The 21,731-nt window shown below is 25.9% G+C and overlaps 2 protein-coding genes across 2 annotated transcripts; both read right to left on the reverse strand.

Annotated features, from left to right (window-relative positions):
• Positions 1 to 1,565: 1,565 nt before the first annotated feature.
• Positions 1,566 to 8,328, reverse strand: LOC127291311 (cytochrome P450 4g15-like). Its single transcript, XM_051320376.1, has 10 exons — positions 8,228 to 8,328; positions 7,945 to 8,103; positions 7,287 to 7,497; positions 6,655 to 6,951; positions 4,439 to 4,752; positions 4,011 to 4,123; positions 3,811 to 3,879; positions 2,621 to 2,789; positions 2,281 to 2,455; positions 1,566 to 1,889 (listed from the first exon to the last, which is right to left on the reverse strand). Exons 2-10 carry the CDS (start codon positions 8,081 to 8,083, stop codon positions 1,706 to 1,708), a joined length of 1,671 nt encoding a protein of 556 aa, XP_051176333.1. The 5' UTR covers positions 8,084 to 8,103; positions 8,228 to 8,328; the 3' UTR covers positions 1,566 to 1,705.
• Positions 8,329 to 14,063: 5,735 nt separating this feature from the next.
• Positions 14,064 to 21,507, reverse strand: LOC127291257 (uncharacterized). Its single transcript, XM_051320270.1, has 3 exons — positions 20,322 to 21,507; positions 19,776 to 20,235; positions 14,064 to 14,778 (listed from the first exon to the last, which is right to left on the reverse strand). The coding sequence occupies exons 1-2, from the start codon at positions 20,972 to 20,974 to the stop codon at positions 19,794 to 19,796; spliced, it is 1,095 nt and encodes a 364-aa protein (XP_051176227.1). The 5' UTR covers positions 20,975 to 21,507; the 3' UTR covers positions 14,064 to 14,778; positions 19,776 to 19,793.
• Between the last annotated feature and the right edge of the window lie 224 nt (positions 21,508 to 21,731).

Genomic DNA, 21,731 nt, shown 5'->3' on the forward strand with positions numbered 1-21,731 from the left:
AAAATTTATTTAGAACTGTCCCAAACCAATCGTAATTAGTTATAAACGAGACAGCACAGAAGTTGAAAAACAGTTCGATTCGGTACAAAACATATTCGAAATTATTCAAAACAAGTTCAAAAATGGTTTAAAACCAGTTAATAATAATTATTTTGAAACCAATATTAACTAGTTAAAAACCATATTTGAGTAGTTAAAAACCAGTTTGAAATGGTTCAAAACAAGTTCAAAATAGTTTGAAACTAGTTCGAAATTGTTTCGAACCAATTCTAACGAATTGAAAACAAGACCTTAAAAAAAGGGAGTTTCAAGTTGTTCAAAACAAGTTTTCAATTACGAAAAACCAGTTCAAAATGGTTTAAAAACTATTTAAAACTGTCCCAAACCTGTTGTAATTAATTATAAACAAGACCAAACTAGTTTTAAAAAAAAACCGTTCGAAGTGGTTCAAAACGTATTCGTGATTATTCACAACCATTTCAAAATGGTTTGAAACCAGTTCAAAATTGTTTAAAACCATTTCGAAATTGTTTGAAACCAGTTTGAAATTGTTTTTTTTAATCAATCCTAACTAGTTAAAAATAATATCAAAATAGTTCAAAGTGGTTCAAAACATGTTCTAAACTATTCAAAACAAGTTAAAAATAGTTTAAAACCAGTTCAAAATTGTTTCGAACCACTTTAAATCTATTCAAAACTATTTCTAATCATTTAAAAACAAATATAATTTAAATGAAACAGTTCCAAGTTGTTCAAAACAAGTTTAAAATAATTTAATACCAGTTCAGAGTGGTTCAATACCAGTTAGAAATTGTTCAAAACTAGTACTTAAACAAATTACAAACAAGTTCAAAAATTTCAATACTAATTTAAAGTGATTTATAATTTATTGGAAATATTTTCAAAAAGTAGTTTTTAATTTAAATTATTAAATTAAAATTTTTGTCAAAATAATTTTTTCAAGTATTATTTAATACTTTTTTAGTCTTTATTATTTTTTTTTTAATAGAAAACAAAAATTGTAAACATCAAATCCATGGTAAAAAAAAAATTCTTTTCTTTTTTCATCATTATCGCTGAATTGATTTTTTATTATGATTTTAGAAGATAATAAAAAAAAGTAACATAAATTGATTTTTTGTTGGAATTTTAGATTAAAAGTATTTTATATTTGTTATAATTTATAATTAATTTCTTATTTATAGTACTATAATTAAATGCAGAATTTCTTTGCATTATTTTAAAAGTGACACAATTTTAAAATTATTTTTAGAACTTTTTCCGGTTAAAATTTATAATTTCTTTTTTTTTTGGAAATAAATTTTTTTTTTTGTATGTCAAAGAATATATAGAATTTGTTAAATATATTATTTTAATTTAAAATTATTTTAATTTAAAATTATTTAAAAAAAAAATGTGTGTCAAAATATTAAAAAATAATGGAAGGAGTGAAAATTTGAAAAATTCAAATTATAAAAATAATAGAATTAAAAAAAAAATATTAGTGGTTTCTTAAAATTAAATGAAAATTTTTTTTTTTTTTTAATAATAAATTAAACTCGAAATTTTTTTGTAAAATTGTGATTTATTTTATTATTTCAAAAGCCTAATGCCATATTTATATATATATATATATATAAATATATTTATACTATCTTTATATAAATAATATACAATTTTTGTAATAATTTAATTATCATAATATCTATGCACTGGCTTTGACTCGTGGTTCTAATTTTATTTTAAATCCATCTGATCTCTTGAGAATGATGTCTATTGTCAATTGAAAGTCCTTTTCGGTAAAGTCCGAATTAATTTTATAGTTGCGTATAATTGTTGAAAGCAACACTTTTAATTTCAACATTGCAAATTTCCTTCCAACGCAGGACCTGTTTTACAAAATTTTGAAATTAATTATAAAAATTGAAATAAATTTGTTTTTCCTTTTTTCAAATTAAAAATAATTAATTTTTTTTAATTAAAAACAATTTCTTTATTTAATTAAAAATAATTTCTTTATTCAATTAAAAATAATTTCTATATTTAATTAAAAAATAATTTTTTTATTTAATTTAAAATAATTTCTTTCTTTTTTTTTGAATTAAAAATAATTAATATTTTGTTTAATTAAAAAAAAAACAATTTACCTAATTTTTATAATTAAAAATTATTTATTTATTTTTTAATTAAAAATAAATTATTTTTCAAAATTAAATTTTTTTTTCTTTTCAAAATTAAATTTTTTTTTTCCTTTTCTAAATAAATAAATAAAATACAAACCTGGGTCCAGCGCTAAATGGAATGTAGGAATAATAATGTCTACTTTGCATTTTTTCAGGCAAAAAATTATCAGGATTAAAAACTTCAGGATTTGGATAATATTCTTCATTTCGATGTATTTTATATTGAGCAATAACAACTGTACTTCCCTTTGGTACAATGTGATCACCAGAGGCTAAAAAATAAACAAAAAAAAAACAAAAAAATTAAATTTTACCAAAAAAAAAAAATTTTTTCTTTTTTTCAAATACAAAAATTTATCTTAAAAAAAAAAAATTGTTAAATATTTGATATTATTATTTTTTAAATAAAATAAAATAATAAAAATAATTAAAATTACCAAGTTTCACATCTTGATTAAGATGTCTTGCAATTGCCGGTACAGGTGGATATAATCTAAGTGTTTCCAAAATAACTCTTTCCAAATATTTCATCTCAATTGTATCTTGGAATGTGCATGGTCTATCTGTGCCCTTAAAAATTTCCTGTTGTTCTTCAAACACACGGGCCTAGAAAATGAGGACAAATTTTAAAATTATTATTATTATTATTTATTTAGAAAATTAAACTTGATAAAAAAAAAATAATAATAATAATAATAATAATAATAATAATAATATTAATAATTTTCCAAAAAATACTATTTTCAAAGAAAAAGTTTATATTTTCAAAAAAAATATTATTATTATTATTATTATTATTAACAATAATAATAATATTAATAATAATAATAATAATTTCGGAAAATAAAATTTATTTTTACAATGGAAGTTTCTTACTTTCAAAAAAGTAGTATTTTTCAAAAAAAATATTAAAAAAAAAAATTTCTATTTTCCCAAAACGGTTCTATTTTTTAGAAAAAGTTAATATTTTCCAAAAAAGATATTATTATTATTATTATTATTATTATTATTATTATTATTATTATTATTATTATTATTATTATTATTATTATTATTATTATTATTATTATTATTATTATTATTATTATTATTATTAACAATAATAATAATATTAATAATAATTTCGGAAAATAAAATTCATTTTTACAAGTGCAGTTTCTTACTTTCAAAAAAAGTGGTATTTTCCATAAAAATATTTTAAAAAAAAATTTCTATTTTTCCAAAAAGGTTCTATTTTTTGGAAAAAGTTAATATTTTCAAAAAAAAAATATAAATTTTAAAAATATTCCTTTTCCTTTTTTTTTGAAGAAAAAATATTACATTAATGACATTCTCATTAATTAATAGACTATTATTATTATAGTCATTAAAACCTAGTATTATTATTATTATTATAACAATACCAAAAAAATGTATTCAATTTTCATTGAAAAATGACTGTAATATTGTTGATACAATGTACTTAATATATGTAATTTATTTGCGACATATTCAACAATATCCGGTTGACTTGCGTGTACAAAAGAAAAGAATTAAATTTATGATGATTTGTATTTTCAAATATATGTCACATATATATATATATATATATATATATATATATATATATTTACTTGTGTTAACTTACTTGAATATCCTGATGGGCTGCGAGGACACAAAGGGCAAAACTTGATCCAGACGCTGTTGTGTCGTGACCCTGAATAAAAAAGAAAAAATAAAAATGCTTTTTTGAAAATTTTTCTAACAATTTTTTCCCCTTTTTTTTATAAAAAATAAAATTATAAAAATATTAAAATAATTATAAAATTATATTATTATAAATAAAACCTCAAACATAATTGTATCGACTTCCTCTCGTACTTCCTCCTCTGTTAATTTTGGACCATCTCCTCTTGTCATTTCTAGCAAGAGATCCAAAAACGCAAGTCTTTTCTTCTCACCTGATTTGAAGGAATATAATTTTTTTTTTTTTTATTTTATTTCTATTTTTAGTTTTATTTATTTAAATTAAAAGAAAAAAAATTAAATAAATAATAAGAAAAGGAAAAAAATAATAGGGATTAATTTTTGAAAAGAAAGAAAGAAAGAAAGAAAAAAAAGAATTTTTAAGCTGAGATGGTTATGTCCTGGCTAAGCAATCGTCGAGGTTAAGCAACTTAAGAGCTGCTAGTGTCTAATCGCTCTCGATGGTTGCCACGCCTTCAACTTTCGATTTTTTTTTTTTGCAATGAAATAAAAAAAAATAAAAATCCTACCAACGTCATTCTCGTCAATTTCATCAAGATCATCGCGAACATAATGTAAATTTGTATAAGCCGTTTTTTTCTCATCAGTTTTAACATTTTCCATAATTTTCTTGAGTTCCTCTTCTTTTTGTTTTTCCCTCTCGGCAAGTGGAAGTTGTCCTTTTGCTGCAAATTCAGCTTTACGTTTTCTAATGACACGTGACGTGAGTGTATGAATTGTATTTAAAAGTTTCACTTCCTGCTTAGCTAAATTGGTAAATTTAAAGAATGCATCCATTCTCAATAATATATCATAATGTCGTCGATGAAGAATTTCACTCAATCTATATAGGGGAAAAAAATTTTTTTTTTTTATTTCAGGAAATTTTTTTTTTTTTAAATTGGATCCGCCATTTTGATTTTTGAAAATCTAATATTGGATTCGTAATCAGCGACCTTGAAAACCCCCAAGTAACCATTTTCAAGCGAATTAAATCAAAATTTAAAAAAAAATTCCACCATATTGGATCCGTCATTTTGAATTTTTTTAAAACTGACATCGAATTCGTAATCAGCGACCACGAAAACCCCCGAGTACAAAGTTTTAAGTAAATTTTGATCAATTTTGAAAAAAATTTCCGCCATATTGGATCCGCCATTTTGATTTTTGAAAATCTAATATTGGATTCGTAATCAGCGACCTTGAAAACCCTCAAGTAACCAGTTTCAAGCGAATTGAATCAAAATTTGACAAAAATTCCGCCATATTGGATCCGCCATTTTGAATTTTTTAAAACTGACATCGAATTCGTAATCAGCGACCACGAAAACCCCCGAGTACAAAGTTTTAAGTAAATTTTGATCAATTTTGAAAAAAAAATTGCCGCCATATTGGATCCGCCATTTTGAATTTTGAAATTTTAACGTTGAATTCGTAATCAGTGATCTTGAAAACCCCCGAGTAAATAAGATTCAAGCGAATTGGTTCAATTTTAAAGAAAATTTCCGTCATATTATTTCGAACCTGTTCAAACTAGTTCGAAACAAGTCCTAACTGGTTCACAAAACATCAATGTGGTTCAAAACTAGTTCGAAATTGTTTCGAACTTGTCTAAACTAGTTCGAAACAGAACTAAAACCGTTGAAAATTGTTTCAAATTAGTTTAAAACAAGTTCAGAACACTTTTAAATCAGTCATAACTAGTTCAAAACAAGTTTGAGACTGTTAGTAACCAGTCGTAACTAGTTCAAAGCAAATTCAAAGTTGTTCAAAACTAATTCGAAATTGTTTCAAACCTGTTCAAAACAAGTTCAAGACTGTTGCAAAACAATTGTGACTAGTTCAAAACAAATTTTAAAGTGGTTCAAAACTAATTTAAGATTGCTTTGAACCTGTTCTAACTAGTTCGAAATAGAACCAATGTCATTAAATATTGTTTTTTTATTATTTCAAAACATGTTTAAAACTTGTTCAAATCAGTCATAATTGGTTTGAATTTGGTGATCAGCGACCCCGAAAAACTCCGAGTATAAAGTTTTAAGTAAATTTTGATTAACTTTGAAAAAATGTCCGCCATATTGGATCCGCCATTTTGAATTTTGAAAATCTGACGTCGAATTCGTAATCAGCGACTTCAAAAAAAAAAAAAAAAAACCCCGAGTGACAAGATTCAAGCGAATTGGATTAATTTTAGAAAAAATTTCCGCCATAGTGGATCGGCCATTTTGAATTTTTAAATTCTGACGTTGAATTCGTAATCAACAATTCCAAGAAGAGAAATTTTCTCCGAAATGTGAATTTTTTTCTTATACATTCTTTTTTTTTAGATTGTATGCATATTCACAAAAATGCACTAAATTCATACATTTCATCGATTTCATTAATAATTAATTGACTAATATTCAAAAATCAAAATGACATTATGACACTTCTATGCAAATGGCATAACCTTTTAGCATATCATTAAAATTAAATTAAAATATTTAATTTCATTTCAAAAATGAAATTTAATAAAAATGAAATTTAATTAAAATAAAATTGAATAAAAATTAAATTCAAAAAAATTAAATTTAAAAAAATTAAATTTATCAAAAATTAAAATGAATAAAAATTAAATTAGATTAAAATTTAAATTTAATAGAAAATAAAATAAAGAAATAAATTAAATAAAAAAATAAATTGAAATTGAAAAAAAAATTAAAATGAAAAATTTTATTAAAAAAAAAAACAAAATAAATAAACTTACTTCATAACTGCTACGGCATAATCGAAACCACTTGTCTCCTTATTTTCACCACGACAACCCATTGCAGTTTCCAATAAAATATCAACAGTGATACTTGACATATAATTATGTGCATCAAATTCTTTTCCATTTTCTTTTTTCATTCGCATTACAACATCACGACTATTTTCATAGAAATAGGGGACAAATGAACGCAAAACATTTAAATGAAATGCTGGGGCAATTATTTTTCTATGTCTTCTCCATTTTTCTCCTGTATTAATTAGTAAACCTTCACCCAACCATGGCTTAAAAAACCTTTGCAAATAAATAATTTTTACATTATTTTTTGTTTTTTTGAATTTTTATTTTTTTTTAAAATATTTATTTAATAAATTAATATATTTTACATTTTTTAATTTTATAATTTTAATATTTTACTTTTAATAATTTTAATAATGGAAAAAAATTATTTAAAAAAAAAATTATTATTATTATTATTATTATTTTTATTAATATTATTATTATTATTATTATTATTATTATTATTACTATTATTTTTTTTTAACTATTTTTATTAATAAAAGAAATTATTTAAAATTATAATTGAAATTGAAATTAGTTTTTTTGAATAAAAAAAAAAAAAAAATTACCTATACTCTGCCGATTTGTCAAGATGAACTTGACTGCTGAGTATAATTTCAACATCTCTGGGATCTGAGAGGAATACAAGAAGTTTTGGTCCAATGAATGCACGAACAACATTTCCATAAACATCAATTTCAAGAATCTTTTTTAAAATATCTTTTGGCTTTACATTAAGAAAACTGTGAGCATTGCCAAAGAATGGTATTGTTTGGGGTCCTAAAAATTGGATGAAAAATATTTTTTTAAAAAAATTTTTTTCTAAATATTTTTAAAAATTTTTAATTTTTTTTTCATGTAACAATTTTACATATAAAAAAAAAATTGTAAAATAATATTTAAATAAATATATAAAATTTTAAATATACAATTTTACAACAAATTTGTAAAGAAAAAAATAAAATAAATTTTTTTTTTCAAGGGATAAATTTTATCACTAAAAAAATAAATAAAAAAAGTAAAATATAAGTTATTAATAATTATATATAAAAAAAAAATTTAGTCATACAATTATCAAAATTTTTAATTATATTTTTATTAAAAAAAAAATATATATATATATATTTTTAGAAGAAAAATAATTTCTTTTTTTTATAATAAAAATTAAAAATGTTAAATAAATAAAAAAATTATTAAAATGTTCACATTCAAATAAAAATTACATACCAGGCAGTTTTTTTCCAAGTTTAAAAACATGCATTGATTCCATATAATAATAGAGGGCAAATAAAATTGTAGCCACTGATAATAAAGGAAATAAAATTGGCGTTGAGAAAACGGAACTTTCCATGGGTACCGCTTCCATGATTAAAAAATTTATTCTTACTAAAACAAAAAACAAAAAAAATCAATATAAAAATATTTCCTTGCACTATTTCTTTTTTTCAAAAAAAAAAAAAAAAATTAATTTAAAAAAAAAAAAAATTAATTTAAAAAAAAAATCTATTACTTTTTCCCTCAAAAGACACAGTAGATAAAAAACTACAACCAGTGCAATTTCTTTTCCCCCCTTTATATAGTGGCAATTTTCAATAATCAACCCTTCTTAAAATCGTTATTAGTTCTCCCCACCACCACCACCACCCCCCCCCAAATTTTTTTTTACTCCCACCCCCTATTAATGTGAATTCGAGAAAAAAAAAATTTTTTTTTTTAAAGAAAAAAAAAAAGAAACTGAAAATATGTGAATATTACAGTCTCGTAAGTTACCTCATTTTCAAGAATAGAAGGAAATATTCAATTTTATTTGCTTTATTCACTGACCTTTTCTTATACTTTCCTTGACATTTAGAATCGCAAAATTTAATTAACGCACGACAGGAAAATGACAATATTGAAAATATATTACGTTTCTATTTTCTAATAATGATTTCTAATGAAGGAAATAGTTTAAAATTCATTTTCATTCTACTTTTTTCTAATTAAAAAATTTCAATTAAAAATGATTTTTAAAAAATTTTTTATTAATTTTTCATTTTTCAAAAAAAAAAAAAACTTTATATATTTCATTTTTGTCATTCATTAAATTAGGAATATCAAAATTTATTCCAAAGATTTCTAAACAAATTCAATGTTGTTTAAAACTAGTTTATATTTTTAAAAAAACATTTCTGAACGGATTAGATAAATTAGAAATTGTTTTTGTACCAGTTCCAACTTGTTCAAAACTAGTCCAAAGTAGTTCAAAACCAGCTATAATTATAAAAGAAATTAGTATTTAATTGTTTTGAACGAGTTCTAATTAGATAAAAACCAGTTCAAAATGGTTCAAAACTAGTTCAAAACAAGTTCGAGACATTTAAAAACCAGTCCTAACTAGTTCAAAACAAATTCAAAGTGGTTCAAAACTATTTAAAAATTGTTTCGAACTTGTCCAAACTAGTTCGAAACAAAACTAAAAACGTTAAAAATAGTTTCGAACTAGTTCAAAACACTTTCAAATCAGTCATAACTAGTTCTAAACATGTTCGAGACTGTTTCAATCCTGTCCAAAATAGTTCGAAACAAATTCAAAGTGGTTCAAAACTATTTCAAAATTGTTTCGAACTTGTCCAAACTAGTTCGAAACAAAACTATAAACGTTAAAAATAGTTTCGAACTAGTTCAAAACACTTTCAAATCAGTCATAACTAGTTCTAAACATGTTCGAGACTGTTTCAAACCTGTCCAAAATAGTTCGAAACAAGTTGGAGACTGTTAGAAAAAAGTCGTAACTAGTTCAAAACAAATGCAAAGAGGTTCAAAACTAGTTAAAAAATGTTTAGAACCTGTCCAAAAGAGTTTGAAACAAAGTAAAATCGTTAAAAAAAAAATTTCGAATTAGTTCAAAACACTTTCAAATCAATCATAACTAGTTCAAAACATGTTCAAAACTATTTCGAACCTGTCCAAACTAGTTCGAAACAGGTCTAAAATAGTTAAAAATTGTTTCGAACTAATTCAAAACAAGTTCGAGCCTGTTACAAATCAGTCGTGACTAATTCAAAACAAATTCAAAGTGGTTCAAAACTAGTTTGAGATTGTTTCGTACCTGTCCTAACTAGTTCGTAACAGAACTAAAAACGTTAAAAAAATTTTCGAACTAGTTCAAAACACTTTCAAATCAATCATAACTAGTTCAAAACATGTTCGAGACTGTTTAGAACCTGTCCAAAATAGTTCGAAACAAGTTGGAGACTGTTAGAAAAGAAGTCGTAACTAGTTCAAAACAAATGCAAAGAGGTTCAAAACTAGTTAAAAAAATGTTTAGAACCTGTCCAAAAGAGTTTGAAACATAACTAAAATCGTTCAAAAAAATTTTCGAATTAGTTCAAAACACTTTCAAATCAGTCATAACTAGTTCTAAACATGTTCGAGACTGTTTCGAACCTGTCCAAACTAGTTCGAAACAGGACTAAAAATAGTTAAAAATTGTTTTGAACTAGTTCAAAACAAGTTCGAAACTATTGCAAATCAGTCGTGACTAATTCAAAACAAATTCAAAGTTGTTCAAAACTAGTTTGATATTGTTTCGAACCTGTCCTAACTAGTTCGTAACAGAACTAATATCACTAAATATTGTTTATAACTATTTTAAAACAAGTTCAAAACTTTTTCAAATCAGTCATAACTGGTTCAAAAACAAGTTCGTGACTCTTACAAACCAGTCATGATCAGTTGAAAACAAGTTTCAGACCGTTAAAAAAAAAACCTTGTGAAAATATGGTTTAGAACTAGTTTGAATTAGTTAAAAAAAAAAACAATTAATAATATTTCAAAACCTAGTTTGATGTGGTTTAAAAACTAGTTTTATTTCATATATTCATTAAAAATTTATTAAATGTCATTGTTTTAAAATTCTAAACAAAGTTCTTGTAATTTTGAATCATGATAAGTAATACACACATTATATATTAATTATACAATATTACGTTTAAAATGCAATGTTTCTTAAATGAATTTTTGTAACACACACGGTATGAGAATAATAATTATTCATTATTTTTCCCCAATGACAATAGCTTAACAATTTCCGGTTTAAACATAATTCACACACATAGTAATTATTATTATCATCATAATCATAATTTTCACCTTATTGTCATTCTAAAAAAAAATTTTTTTTTTTAATTTTGTTTAATAAACTATTATATAATTTTGAAAAAAGGTTTAAAAAATTGAATTTTTTTTTTTTTTTTATTAATTAATTATTATTGTTTATAGAAATTTTAAATATTACAAAAAGACCCCCCAAGGGGGTGGAAGGGAGTTAATAAAAAGAAAACGAGGGGTGCCAAGAAGTAAAGTATGAGGGATGAGTATGGGGCGCAGGAAAATTATAAACCGGAAATGATCACTGGATAACGTCCGCCGGAAATGACGTAGTTGAGTCCACTCACCTCTCATACCCTCCTAGCCCCCACTCTCTTTTTTTTGGACCCTCTGGTAAACCTCCCCTGTAAAGCGGAAGTCAACACCCCCTTTTACACGAACACGAGTTAACCCTAGAGAGAGAGAGAGAGAGAGAGAGAGAGAGAGAGAGAGAGAACTCGCCCCCTTACCAGACAGGGCCAATTTAATAAATTACTAAATTATCGATAGACAGGTACTTTGCTCATTGTAATTATGGGCCCCATTTTCTAATTTCTTTTTTTTTACATCTTTTAAGAACCCCTCATTTTATTATTTTTTCCTATTTTTGAAAATAATTATTTAGTCTTCAAATTTTCTTATTAAAGTTTATTTTCTACTTTAATAAATATTAATTATTAATAGTGTAAAATACCCCCCCCCCTCCTTTCTATACCTTTTTTTTTATTAATTTTCTGAATGGTGTGAAAATATTTTAATTTTTTTCAAAAAAACTGGGGTTTAATTAGTAAATAGTAGAATTTTTAGGTTAGGAATTTTGTGAATTGGCGAAGACATAAGTACCAACCATGTAAACACAAAACTATGATTAATGGCGCTAAATTTGAAAATTTTTCAAAATAAACCATTTTTTAAAAATTATTTATTTATATTTATATTGTTATAAATTTTTAGGTTAGGAAACTTGTGATGTGACACATGCACGAGTACCAACGATGTAAACACAAAAACTATAATTAATGGCGCCAAATTTGAAAATTATTGAAATATAAATAAATGAAAAATTATTATTTTGAATTTATAATTTTGTTAGACAAAAAAAAATAATAATAAAAACATAAAAAAAATCTAAAATCCTGTACAGTTTTCGAAAAAATATAATGTTTTTTTTCAAATCATTTAGAATTATATAGGAAAATAAAAATGAAAATATAGGAAAGGAATAGAAAATAATAACATATACTTTATTTATATTGTCATAAATAGTAAAATGCATTTAATTAAATATTCGATAAAAAATATCAATAGTACAAAAAATAGTTTCCTTACAAATTAATGAAGTATCTGGCAATATTAATTAAGGCACATTTATATACAAAAAAAAAAAATGATGATTCATATTTTTTTTCTTTGCTACTTTTCGTTTTTTTTTTTTTTTTGTTGGTTCACGTCATTGTAGCAATGAATAAAGATTATTGAATAAATAAGGCAGCAATCATCGTGTTTATAAACAATGTCAAGAATTTCATATTATATTTCGTATACGTATATATATATATAGAGCATATAAATATTTTCAACATTCTCACGACAATTTTTCGAATAATTAATAATATTATATACTTTTTTTCTTCAAATGATTTTTAATCATTTTTTTTCAAATTTATACAATTTTACATAATTAAATATATATATCACTTTATTTTGATTTTCTTTTTCCATATTGAGATTAATAAATTATTATTTTAATTCAGTCAAAAATCAAGGTAAATTGTGAATTTAATTTTTTTTTTTAAATTTAAAATAACAATATTATTTTCTTTTTTTTAAACTGAATTAAAATTTAATATTTACTTTTAATTTAATTATAAAAATTAGGTTAGATGATTAAATTTTAAATCGATTAATTTAATTAGCAAAATTTATTAATTTAATTAAGTAAATTAATTAATTTAATTAAACTTATTATTATTTCATTGAATTTTTAAAATCATATATAAAATTTAATTGCGTAATATATTAAATGTGTAAATTTATGTAAATTAAAATTAATTGGATTTATTTTAAAAATTGCAAAAATCTAATTATTGTTATTATTAATGTTTTTTAATGAGAAAATTTAAAAAAAAAACAAAAAAAAATTCTGCCTTTTGCATAAAAAAAAAATTTACAAAATTTCTTACATAGTACATAATAATTTGATAAAGATTTTCTTCTTATACAATTTTATATTAAAAAATATTGTAGAAAAATTGTTCTTTAATAGAAAGCGAATATTATCAAAAAACAGTAAAAAGTTTTAAAAAAAATATATTTACAATAATTTTCTTTCTCTCTTTCAATTTTTTTTTCTTTCTTTCTCTATCTTTCAAAAATCTTAACATTTATAAAAATTCCACGTTTCGAAGAAATGGTACATATATATATTCAAGAAACTATTTTTAAATTAACATTCATTTGCAGTGACATTTTTCTTGAAATTCTGCCAAAAAGTCTCATTTTCTATAAAGAATATACATTTCTCAAATCAAAATTTTTTTATAAAAAAAAAAAATTTTTTTAATTTTTTTTAAAATTTTTTTCTAAAGAAATTTTTTTTTATTTAATTTAAATAAAAAAACTTTAATATTTGAAAAATTTAAAGATCTCATTGTTACATATAGGAAAAATATTATTATTATTATTATCTATAATTATAAAATATTTCTAGAAAATAGATTTTTTTAATTACTATTTATTTATCATCTGGTGTCACTTTATTTGTCTATATATATAAAGGGTATAATAATGCCCATATTTTGTTTCCTTCTTTTTTTTCACCATTTTCAAAAAACGGAGCACCAAAAAAAAAGAAGAAAAAAACAGTTGGACTAGTTTATAGAAATATTTTGTCCCTTTTTTTCTTATAATTAATTATTTTATACTTTTATTTCTAATTACTATTATTAATATTAATTTTATTGTAAACTATTATTGTTAGTTTATTACTATTTTTATTGTTATTCTTATTATAGTAATTATATAATAATTATTGTAATTACAATAATAATAATAATAATAATAATAATAATAATAATAATAATAATTTTTATCATTATTACTATTGTTATTATTAATAATAATAATAATAATAATAATAATAATAATAACAATAAAATTATAATTTTTTTATTTTTGTTATTATTATTATTATTATTATTATTATTTTTGTTTTTTAATATTATTTCTGTACAATGTAGGATGAATTTTCACATAGTAAAACAAAAAAAATTTCTACCATGTGAAAATTAAAATTGATCCCAGGAACCATTTTTGATATATACGTATATATATATATACTCGAGAGAAAAATGCGCCTTAAATAAATTGAAGGCACCTTTAAGACACATTTTGGATATAAATTAGTATTTTTCAATTTATCACTATCGATTTCTATATATATATATATTGTATATTAGGGCGGTTTCAAAATTTGCTCCTTCCAAAATTTAAAAAAGAAGAAATAAATTTTTTTTTAATATAATTTTTTTTCATTTCACATGTTAAAAAATTTATTATAGTTTTGTTTTTGTTTTTAATTTTTGAAATGAAAATTTGAAAAAAATTTAATCCTTCTTTTTTATTACAGTGTGGAAGATTTATTAAATAGTTTATTATTTAAATATTTATTTTTTAATATTATTTCACTTTAAATTGTTTATAAAATATTAATGTTAATTTTCGTTTTTTTAGTTTCGAAAATAAGTTTTTTTTTAAATAAAAACTTGTTTAAAAGAAATAAATATTTTTGGATTTAAATTAATTAAATTTAAATTAAATAATTTTATAAATTACAATTTTTTTTTTGTTAGTTGAAATAGTCTCTTGCCTCGAATTGTTATAGCCGCTTCTTCTCGAGAAAAAAATATATATATATCGAGAGAGATAAATCTGTAACAGAAAAAAAAACAATCTATTTAAAATTTTCTGAAATTTTCAAACTTTTTTTTTTTAAATTATAATATTTTTATAGGGGGAAAAAAATAAATATTAATTTAAAATGCAATTGTAATTTTATATACATATGGGGAAAAATTTTTTTACTTGGAACAGCGAAAAATTTCACTGCAACAAAAATCTATATATGTTTCACTAAAACAGCGAAAACTTTTTTTATTCTAGACAAACATATCGATGTTCCAGATAAATATTTTTTTCCATGGCAACAATAGTAAATAATAATTTTAATAATTATTTTTTTAATTATTATTATTATTATTACTACTATCATTATAATAATAATAATAATAATAATAATAATAATAATTATTATTATTATTATTAAACATTATTATATTTCAAAATTTAATAAAATTAATTTTAAACATAATTTTATTTGTTATTAAAAGAAAAAAAAATTATAATTTTGAGGTTATGTTAATGCGCAAAGAACCCTTAAAGAATTTTTAATAAAAACGTAATCGCAGTTATTCTTCGAAAAAGGACAATATTATTAGAAACAATATCAAAATTTGAAAAGGGTCCGCAACCTAAAAAAATGTGATTTCTATTTTTTTTTTTTTTTTTGCCAGATAGTGAAAAGCCGTTGAAATTTAATGTTGGACGTCGTATGAGAATTATTGTTTGGTAAAGAAATACTTTCGGGAGATTCGTGTGTATATATATATATATATATATATATATATATATATATATATATATATATATATATTATATGTGCGGAGATCGAATATGCCCCTTAAGGTCTTTAGGAGGGAAGAGAGGATATACTTTTTTGTAAGCACCCAGGAGCCCATTGTTACTCGTCCCATTGTCAAAAATTCCCGTACACATATATATATATATACACGATGAGATCCCTATAAGATTCGTACCTGGATCGAGGAAAATTAAATTCGGGATGCCACGTCGAATTCGCAGGTTTTACCATCACCATATAGTATATATATATATATAGGTATATATCGTGGGAAAAAAGACGTTGCTATCATCTCCCCCTTGATTTTTAAAAGGACGCGCGCCCTTTAAATATGGGGAATCATTCTTTTTATTTAAAAAAATACCCTCTTCTCATCATACATATATATAGTTTTGTTTATTTTTCATTTTGAATTTTGTGTATTTTAATATTTTATTTGTTGATTTTGCCGTTAGTAATTTTTTTTTGATGTTATGTTGTCTCTTAATTCTTTGGTAATTTAGGGATTCGATTAGGCAACGCTGTATTTTCTTTGCTATTGAATTTATTTTGTATAACATAACCTCAAAATGCACTTCCCAATCGAGAAAAGGGAAATTCTCCCTTAGTTGAAGGAGAAGATAATTTCCCTCATCCTTAGGAAGCAGGAGTTCCTTCAATCGAAAAAAAAGGAAAAGGAAATCTCCTTGAGGAACGGGAACGTTTCCCTTACTTAAAGGAGAAGGAAATTTCCCTCGTCCTTAGGAAGCGGGAGTTCCCTCAATCGAAGGAAAATTTCTTCTCCTTCAATTAAGGGAAACGTTCCCTCTCCGCAAGGAAATTTCCTTTTCCTTCGATTGAGGGAACTCCCGCTTTCTAAGGATGAAGGAAATTTCCTTCTCCTTCAAGTAAGGGAAATGTTCCCGTTCCTCAAGGAGATTTCCTTCTCCTTCAAGTAAAGGAAACTTTCCCGTTCCTCAAAGGAGAGGGAAATTTTTCTTTCGGAAAAGAAAAGTTTCCCTTACTACACTAACAGATAGGCAATTTACAAAAAAATAATTGTTATTCTGCAAACATAACCTCAAAAATTAAATCTTTATATAGTAAAAAGAAAATCAAATTATCTACGCAAATAAAATTTTTTTTTTCTAAATTAATAGTGTAAAAAAAAATTATAGAAACAACAATGCAAAATTGACAAAGAACTCTTCTTCTTGTGTCACAAGGGCCCCGAGACTGTTCAGTAATTTACGACAATTACAAAGTGAGGTCATCAACGAAGTTTACGAGATGCGTCGACGCGGCAAATTAATTCAATAAATTCCTCCCTGAGAGACTATACCATTCGCTTATCGCAAAACGCGACGTCCAACTATATATCTTACAATATACATATATATGCAGCCATCAGTGAAAATGAATCCTTGACTCTCTAAACTCTCCAGACACATTTTTTTTAATAGCCGCATACCTTATAGAAGTGTGAAACTATTTATTTTTTTCTATAAAGAAAACAAAAAAAGATTTCTTAAATTTACTGAAAAAATAAAAAAAAATTATCCAAAAATAAAACTGATGTATTCTTTTTTTTAAATCCCATCACACCTGTTTTTGTTCGTTAATTTATTTATCTAGATTTTCGTAGGGGACACAAAAATAAATATAAAAGAGAAGAATTTGCCATGGAGAATTAAGAGTCCATTATTATTCTGCAATTATGCCGGTGGCACCCGCATGTTTCATGACAACATACGCGTATCAATCTTATCGACGCACTTTTCTCGTGTCCTCGCTTTACAAAAAAAAAAAAAACAACAACGGTCGATCGTGACCCTGACGCGATACATATTTTTTTAATACAAAAAAGAACTTCTCTTAATTCGAAAAAAATCATTTTCTCCGCTTCCTTTTTTTTTTGCTAGATCCTTCATTTAATTAATGCCATGACCCTCCCTGAAGGTCAGGGATTTTTAAGGATCCTTCGTGCAATAACTAAAAACACAGACTTCCTTTTGGGTTACGGTTTAAGGCTCTCTCTCTCTCCTACCAAGCATATGGTATCCATACTGTGGCCGACATCTCGATCGCTTTTGCTGTCCATATGGCACGCTAGTTTCCAGTACCGTTCCGTGGCTTTAAGTTTTTAAGTCGATTTTATGTATAGTCGCATATATGGCACGTTCTCCCTTCTCAGGAAACATTGCTTCTATATTTGTAGCTGGATAATGTCTCCAGACCACAGACAGAGAGAGAAAGAGAAAAAGAGGTCTCCGAAACACTTTCCAGACGAAACACGAAACTTCCCATAACGACTTTAAATTCAAATAAAACTGGCGGAATTTTTACAATTTTGATTCTAAACTTCCTGAGTTTAAGGGAAATTTCCTTCTCCTTTAAGTAAGGGAAACATTTCTTTTCCGTAAGGGGATTTCCATTTCCTTCAATTGAGGGAACTCCCGCTTCCTAAGGATGAGGGAAATTTTCCTCTCCTTCAAGTATAGGAGATATTCCCTCTCCGGAAGGAGATTTTCCTTTCCTTTTCCTTCGATTGAGGGAACTCCCGCTTCCTAAGGATGAGGGAAATTTTCCTCTCCTTCAAGTAAGGGAAACTTTCTCTTTAGGAAAAAAAAATTTCCCTTATCCTTAGGAAGCGGGAGTTCCCTCAATCGAAGGAAAGGGAAATTTCCTTCTCCTTCAAGTAAGGGAGATATTTCCTCTCCGGAAGGAGATTTCCCTTTCCTTTTCCTTCGATTGAGGGAACTCCCGCTTCCTAAAGATGAGGAAAATTTTACCCTCCTTCTATTCCTACGATTAATTTAATTACCGCTTCCTACAGATGAGGGAAATTTCCTTCTCCTTCAACTGAGGAAATTTTCTCTTCCCGAATGAAAAATTTCCCTTCCTTTTGATTGAGGATTTTCCAGTTTCCTGAGGTTGAGGGAAATTTCCTTCTCCTTCAACTAAGGGAAACGTTCCCTCTCCGCAAGGAGATTTCCTTCGATTGAGGGAACTCCCGCTTCCCAAGGATGAGGGAAATTTCCCTCTCCTTCAACTAAGGGAAACGTTCCCGTTCCTCAAGGAGATTTCCCTTTCCTTCAATCAAGGGAACTTCCGCCTCCCAAGGATGAGGGAAATTTCCTCCTCCTTCAGCTAAGGGAAATTCTGCCTAAAGAAACCTTACCATGGCTTTGAAAAAATAATTATTCTCGTTAGAAAAACCGAACTCCCTTATTCGAAAAATAATTAACCCTTTTGAAATTGAAAACACAACAATAGAAACCTACTAATTGTAAAACCCTTATACAAATTAATCACTCCATGACACCATCAATCTTCCCCGCGTTCGTTTTTTAAATACATAACCCTAATTTAGTTTCTCCATCATCAGAAAATGATTCAGAAAAAAAAGGAATATAAGAATTTCCGGCAGCACATGGCAACTGACGATGGAACGTTTCCCTTAATGGAATGCGATTTTGGCTACTATATACAAAGTATATAAATGACGTCGTGTGAGAAATATTAAAGAAAAAAGGCAAAGTGGTTCTTTGGAAGAGTATATATATATATATATATATTTATATTTTCGAATGACAACCACGTGCGCGTCTTCTTACACGAGTTTCTACTTGCAACCCACATCCTCTCTTTCTCACTGTCTTTCACCACGTGCATCAAAAGACATGCCAAGTGAGTCTACAAGAAGTGAACGCACGTGGTCTCCCACGTGGATAATATAAAACAGAAACAAGTCATTAAAATTTTACACTCCTTTATCGATAACATTTTTTCCCCTTCCTTTTTTTTGCAAGAAAACCATGTTTCTCCGAATGTAATTACAATTTGCGCATTCGGAAATATATCCCCCTTTTTCAGGAAGTACTATTTTTTTCGAGTTTAGCGAATTTTTACAAACACTAACGTATGAAAAAAAAACGTTTTTAAAAATTTCTACCTCTTTCAACCATGCGCAAATAATTTCTATAGATTAAAAATATGCGCACAAAGTTTCTACAATTTCAAGGAATGTGTAAAAAGTGTTTTTTACTTTGTGCGCATAACTAGAAGTAGCAGAAACTTTGTGCGCACGTGCAGAAGAGGTAGAAATTTTCTGCGCATACGTAAAAGCCGCCAAAATGTTTTTTCGAATCAACCACACAGACATATAAATAATTATTGGATTTTTAAGAAAGTTTGAATCATTAAAGCCTGGGATTATCAAAAAAAAAAAAAAAAAAAAAAAACTCACCTCTTGTACAAAATGCGGTTAGACGTGCGTCAGTCGTTGAGCGTGAGGTTGTGTATGATGAACCAGTCGTCCCTGTTCCTGTTCCCACCAGCTGACAACGTCCATAAACTCGCCTGTCTCAGAAGGTTCATGCTTATAGTACAAAGCACCCGAAAATGGCTCAGGACTTGTGGTATAGATAACCGTTGTTCCTGCCTCATCTTCCGGATGAAGAACCTCAACAATTTCAGTCGTCGTTGCACCACTGTATGGCGATAATACAACTCTTGATGTTGGTTGTAAATTATCATCAGTACAAAATTCATTTTTAACAACAACACTTGGCGATTCTATTGTTGTGGGTGAAAATCTTGCAAATGTACCACGTGATTCTTTTGGTTCAACATTTTCCTCATCACCAATTAAATAATCAATTGAATTACGTTTTCTTTTCGCTGTTGTACGTAAATTAGGTGATAGCCTGGGGAAAAAAAAAAACAAAATTATATAACTTCTATTAGTTTTTTTTTTCTATATTAGTTTTTATGGAAAATTTTAATTATATACCTGATTGCTAAGGATGTCCTTTGGCGTCTCTCCTCATCGTCTTCATCTTCGTCGAGAAGATAATCCTCTTGAACCTCATCGAGTCTTTCACCAGCTGAACCATTACTTGTTGAAAGAACACTTCCCGTTGGTGATGGTGTTGCCATCATTCCTTGTTCAATATTAAAATCATAATCAACACCATCGGCGTCGGCTAATAATTTTTTTAACCCCCTTATATATTCAACGGCCATTCGAAGTGTTTCGACTTTAGATAATTTTTTCCCCCTATCACCATAGCCAGCGGCAACATGATTTGGTATGTATGATCTTAATTTTGTAAAACCATCGTTCACCTGTTTGACTCTATTTCTTTCCCTTGCATTGCGTCTTGCAACTGCCATTGGTGGCGGTTGACCATTCTTACCATGTTTCTTGAGTCTCGTTGGATCGTATGGTGGTAGAGTATTTGGTTGAACAACACTTATTGAATTTGTATTTAATGGTACACTTGAATTTGACACTAGAACACTTTTTGGCGCTATTATTTGTGGTCTATTAACAAGAATATTGCTTTCATTGTCCTGTAATGTTCGCAATAACATCATTTGATCGCGATCATTATTGGGAATTTGGACTCGATTACAGAAAACAGTTACACCCATTGTCGTCATTTTTGATGATTAAATATAGTCAAATAATGAAAATCAATGATTTTGAATACAATTTTGAAAAGTTGAGGTATAATTTTGAAGCTATAGGTTAGTTTACACTATAGGTATAATTAAGGATTTACTTTTTTTTCAAAAATTCTAAAATCAAATTAATCGCAAATAGGAACATCCTTTTTTGGAATATGAATTCAAATATTACTGAAATAATTCAGCAAAAATTAAAATACACTGAAATTTTGCACTTTCGGAGAAAATACAAATACACACTTTCACTTTCTTGGAAATTTTGTTTTCAAAATGGAGGGAGAGGGGTATCACTAACGGTCGTTTTTTTTTTTTGCACAAAAGGCACAAAATTGTTTAAATTCACTTTCTTCTTTGGAATCTAATTCCGATATAGTACAATTAAAAAAAACAAAAACAAAAACTAATTATCACTTAATTTTTGTTTTTTAATTGCGATGCGCGTTAATCGGACCGCGTGCTACGCTCGGCATGGCGTCTACATTGAGAATGAGCGCGGACATCCGATAGATGGGTTGGGTTTCAGAGAGAGCTAAAGAGAGAAAGAACAAGAATGAGAGGGGTGACAATATAAAAACAAGTATGAGAGAAAGAGAGGAAGGACCAACTTATATTCTGAGGGGGAAAAAAAAAGAGGTGTAATGGTGGGGATTTTGAGCACGCGCCGCAGTAGCAGCAGCCCTCACGTTTTTCTTACTCGACCCTTATGTATGTAGTTTGGTGTGTGCTCCCC

The sequence above is a fragment of the Leptopilina boulardi genome, unplaced genomic scaffold (genome assembly GCF_019393585.1).
Source record: "Leptopilina boulardi isolate dan_hultmark-lab unplaced genomic scaffold, ZJU_Lbou_2.1 LbouV2_130, whole genome shotgun sequence".
Lineage (NCBI taxonomy): Eukaryota > Metazoa > Arthropoda > Insecta > Hymenoptera > Figitidae > Leptopilina > Leptopilina boulardi.

What these genes read in the sequence shown, in the direction of transcription:
- LOC127291311 (XM_051320376.1), bottom strand. Translation starts at nt 8,083, where the DNA reads ATGGAAGCGGTACCCATGGAAAGTTCCGTTTTCTCAACGCCAATTTTA. An exon ending in ACTTGGAAAAAAACTGCCTG is followed by an intron (nt 7,498 to 7,944) that starts GTATGTAATTTT and finishes TCCAATTTTTAG; the next exon opens with GACCCCAAACAATACCATTC. An exon ending in TCGATACAATTATGTTTGAG is followed by an intron (nt 3,880 to 4,010) that starts GTTTTATTTATA and finishes TTTTTTATTCAG; the next exon opens with GGTCACGACACAACAGCGTC.
- LOC127291257 (XM_051320270.1), bottom strand. Translation starts at nt 20,974, where the DNA reads ATGACGACAATGGGTGTAACTGTTTTCTGTAATCGAGTCCAAATTCCC. An exon ending in AGGACATCCTTAGCAATCAG is followed by an intron (nt 20,236 to 20,321) that starts GTATATAATTAA and finishes TTTTTTCCCCAG; the next exon opens with GCTATCACCTAATTTACGTA.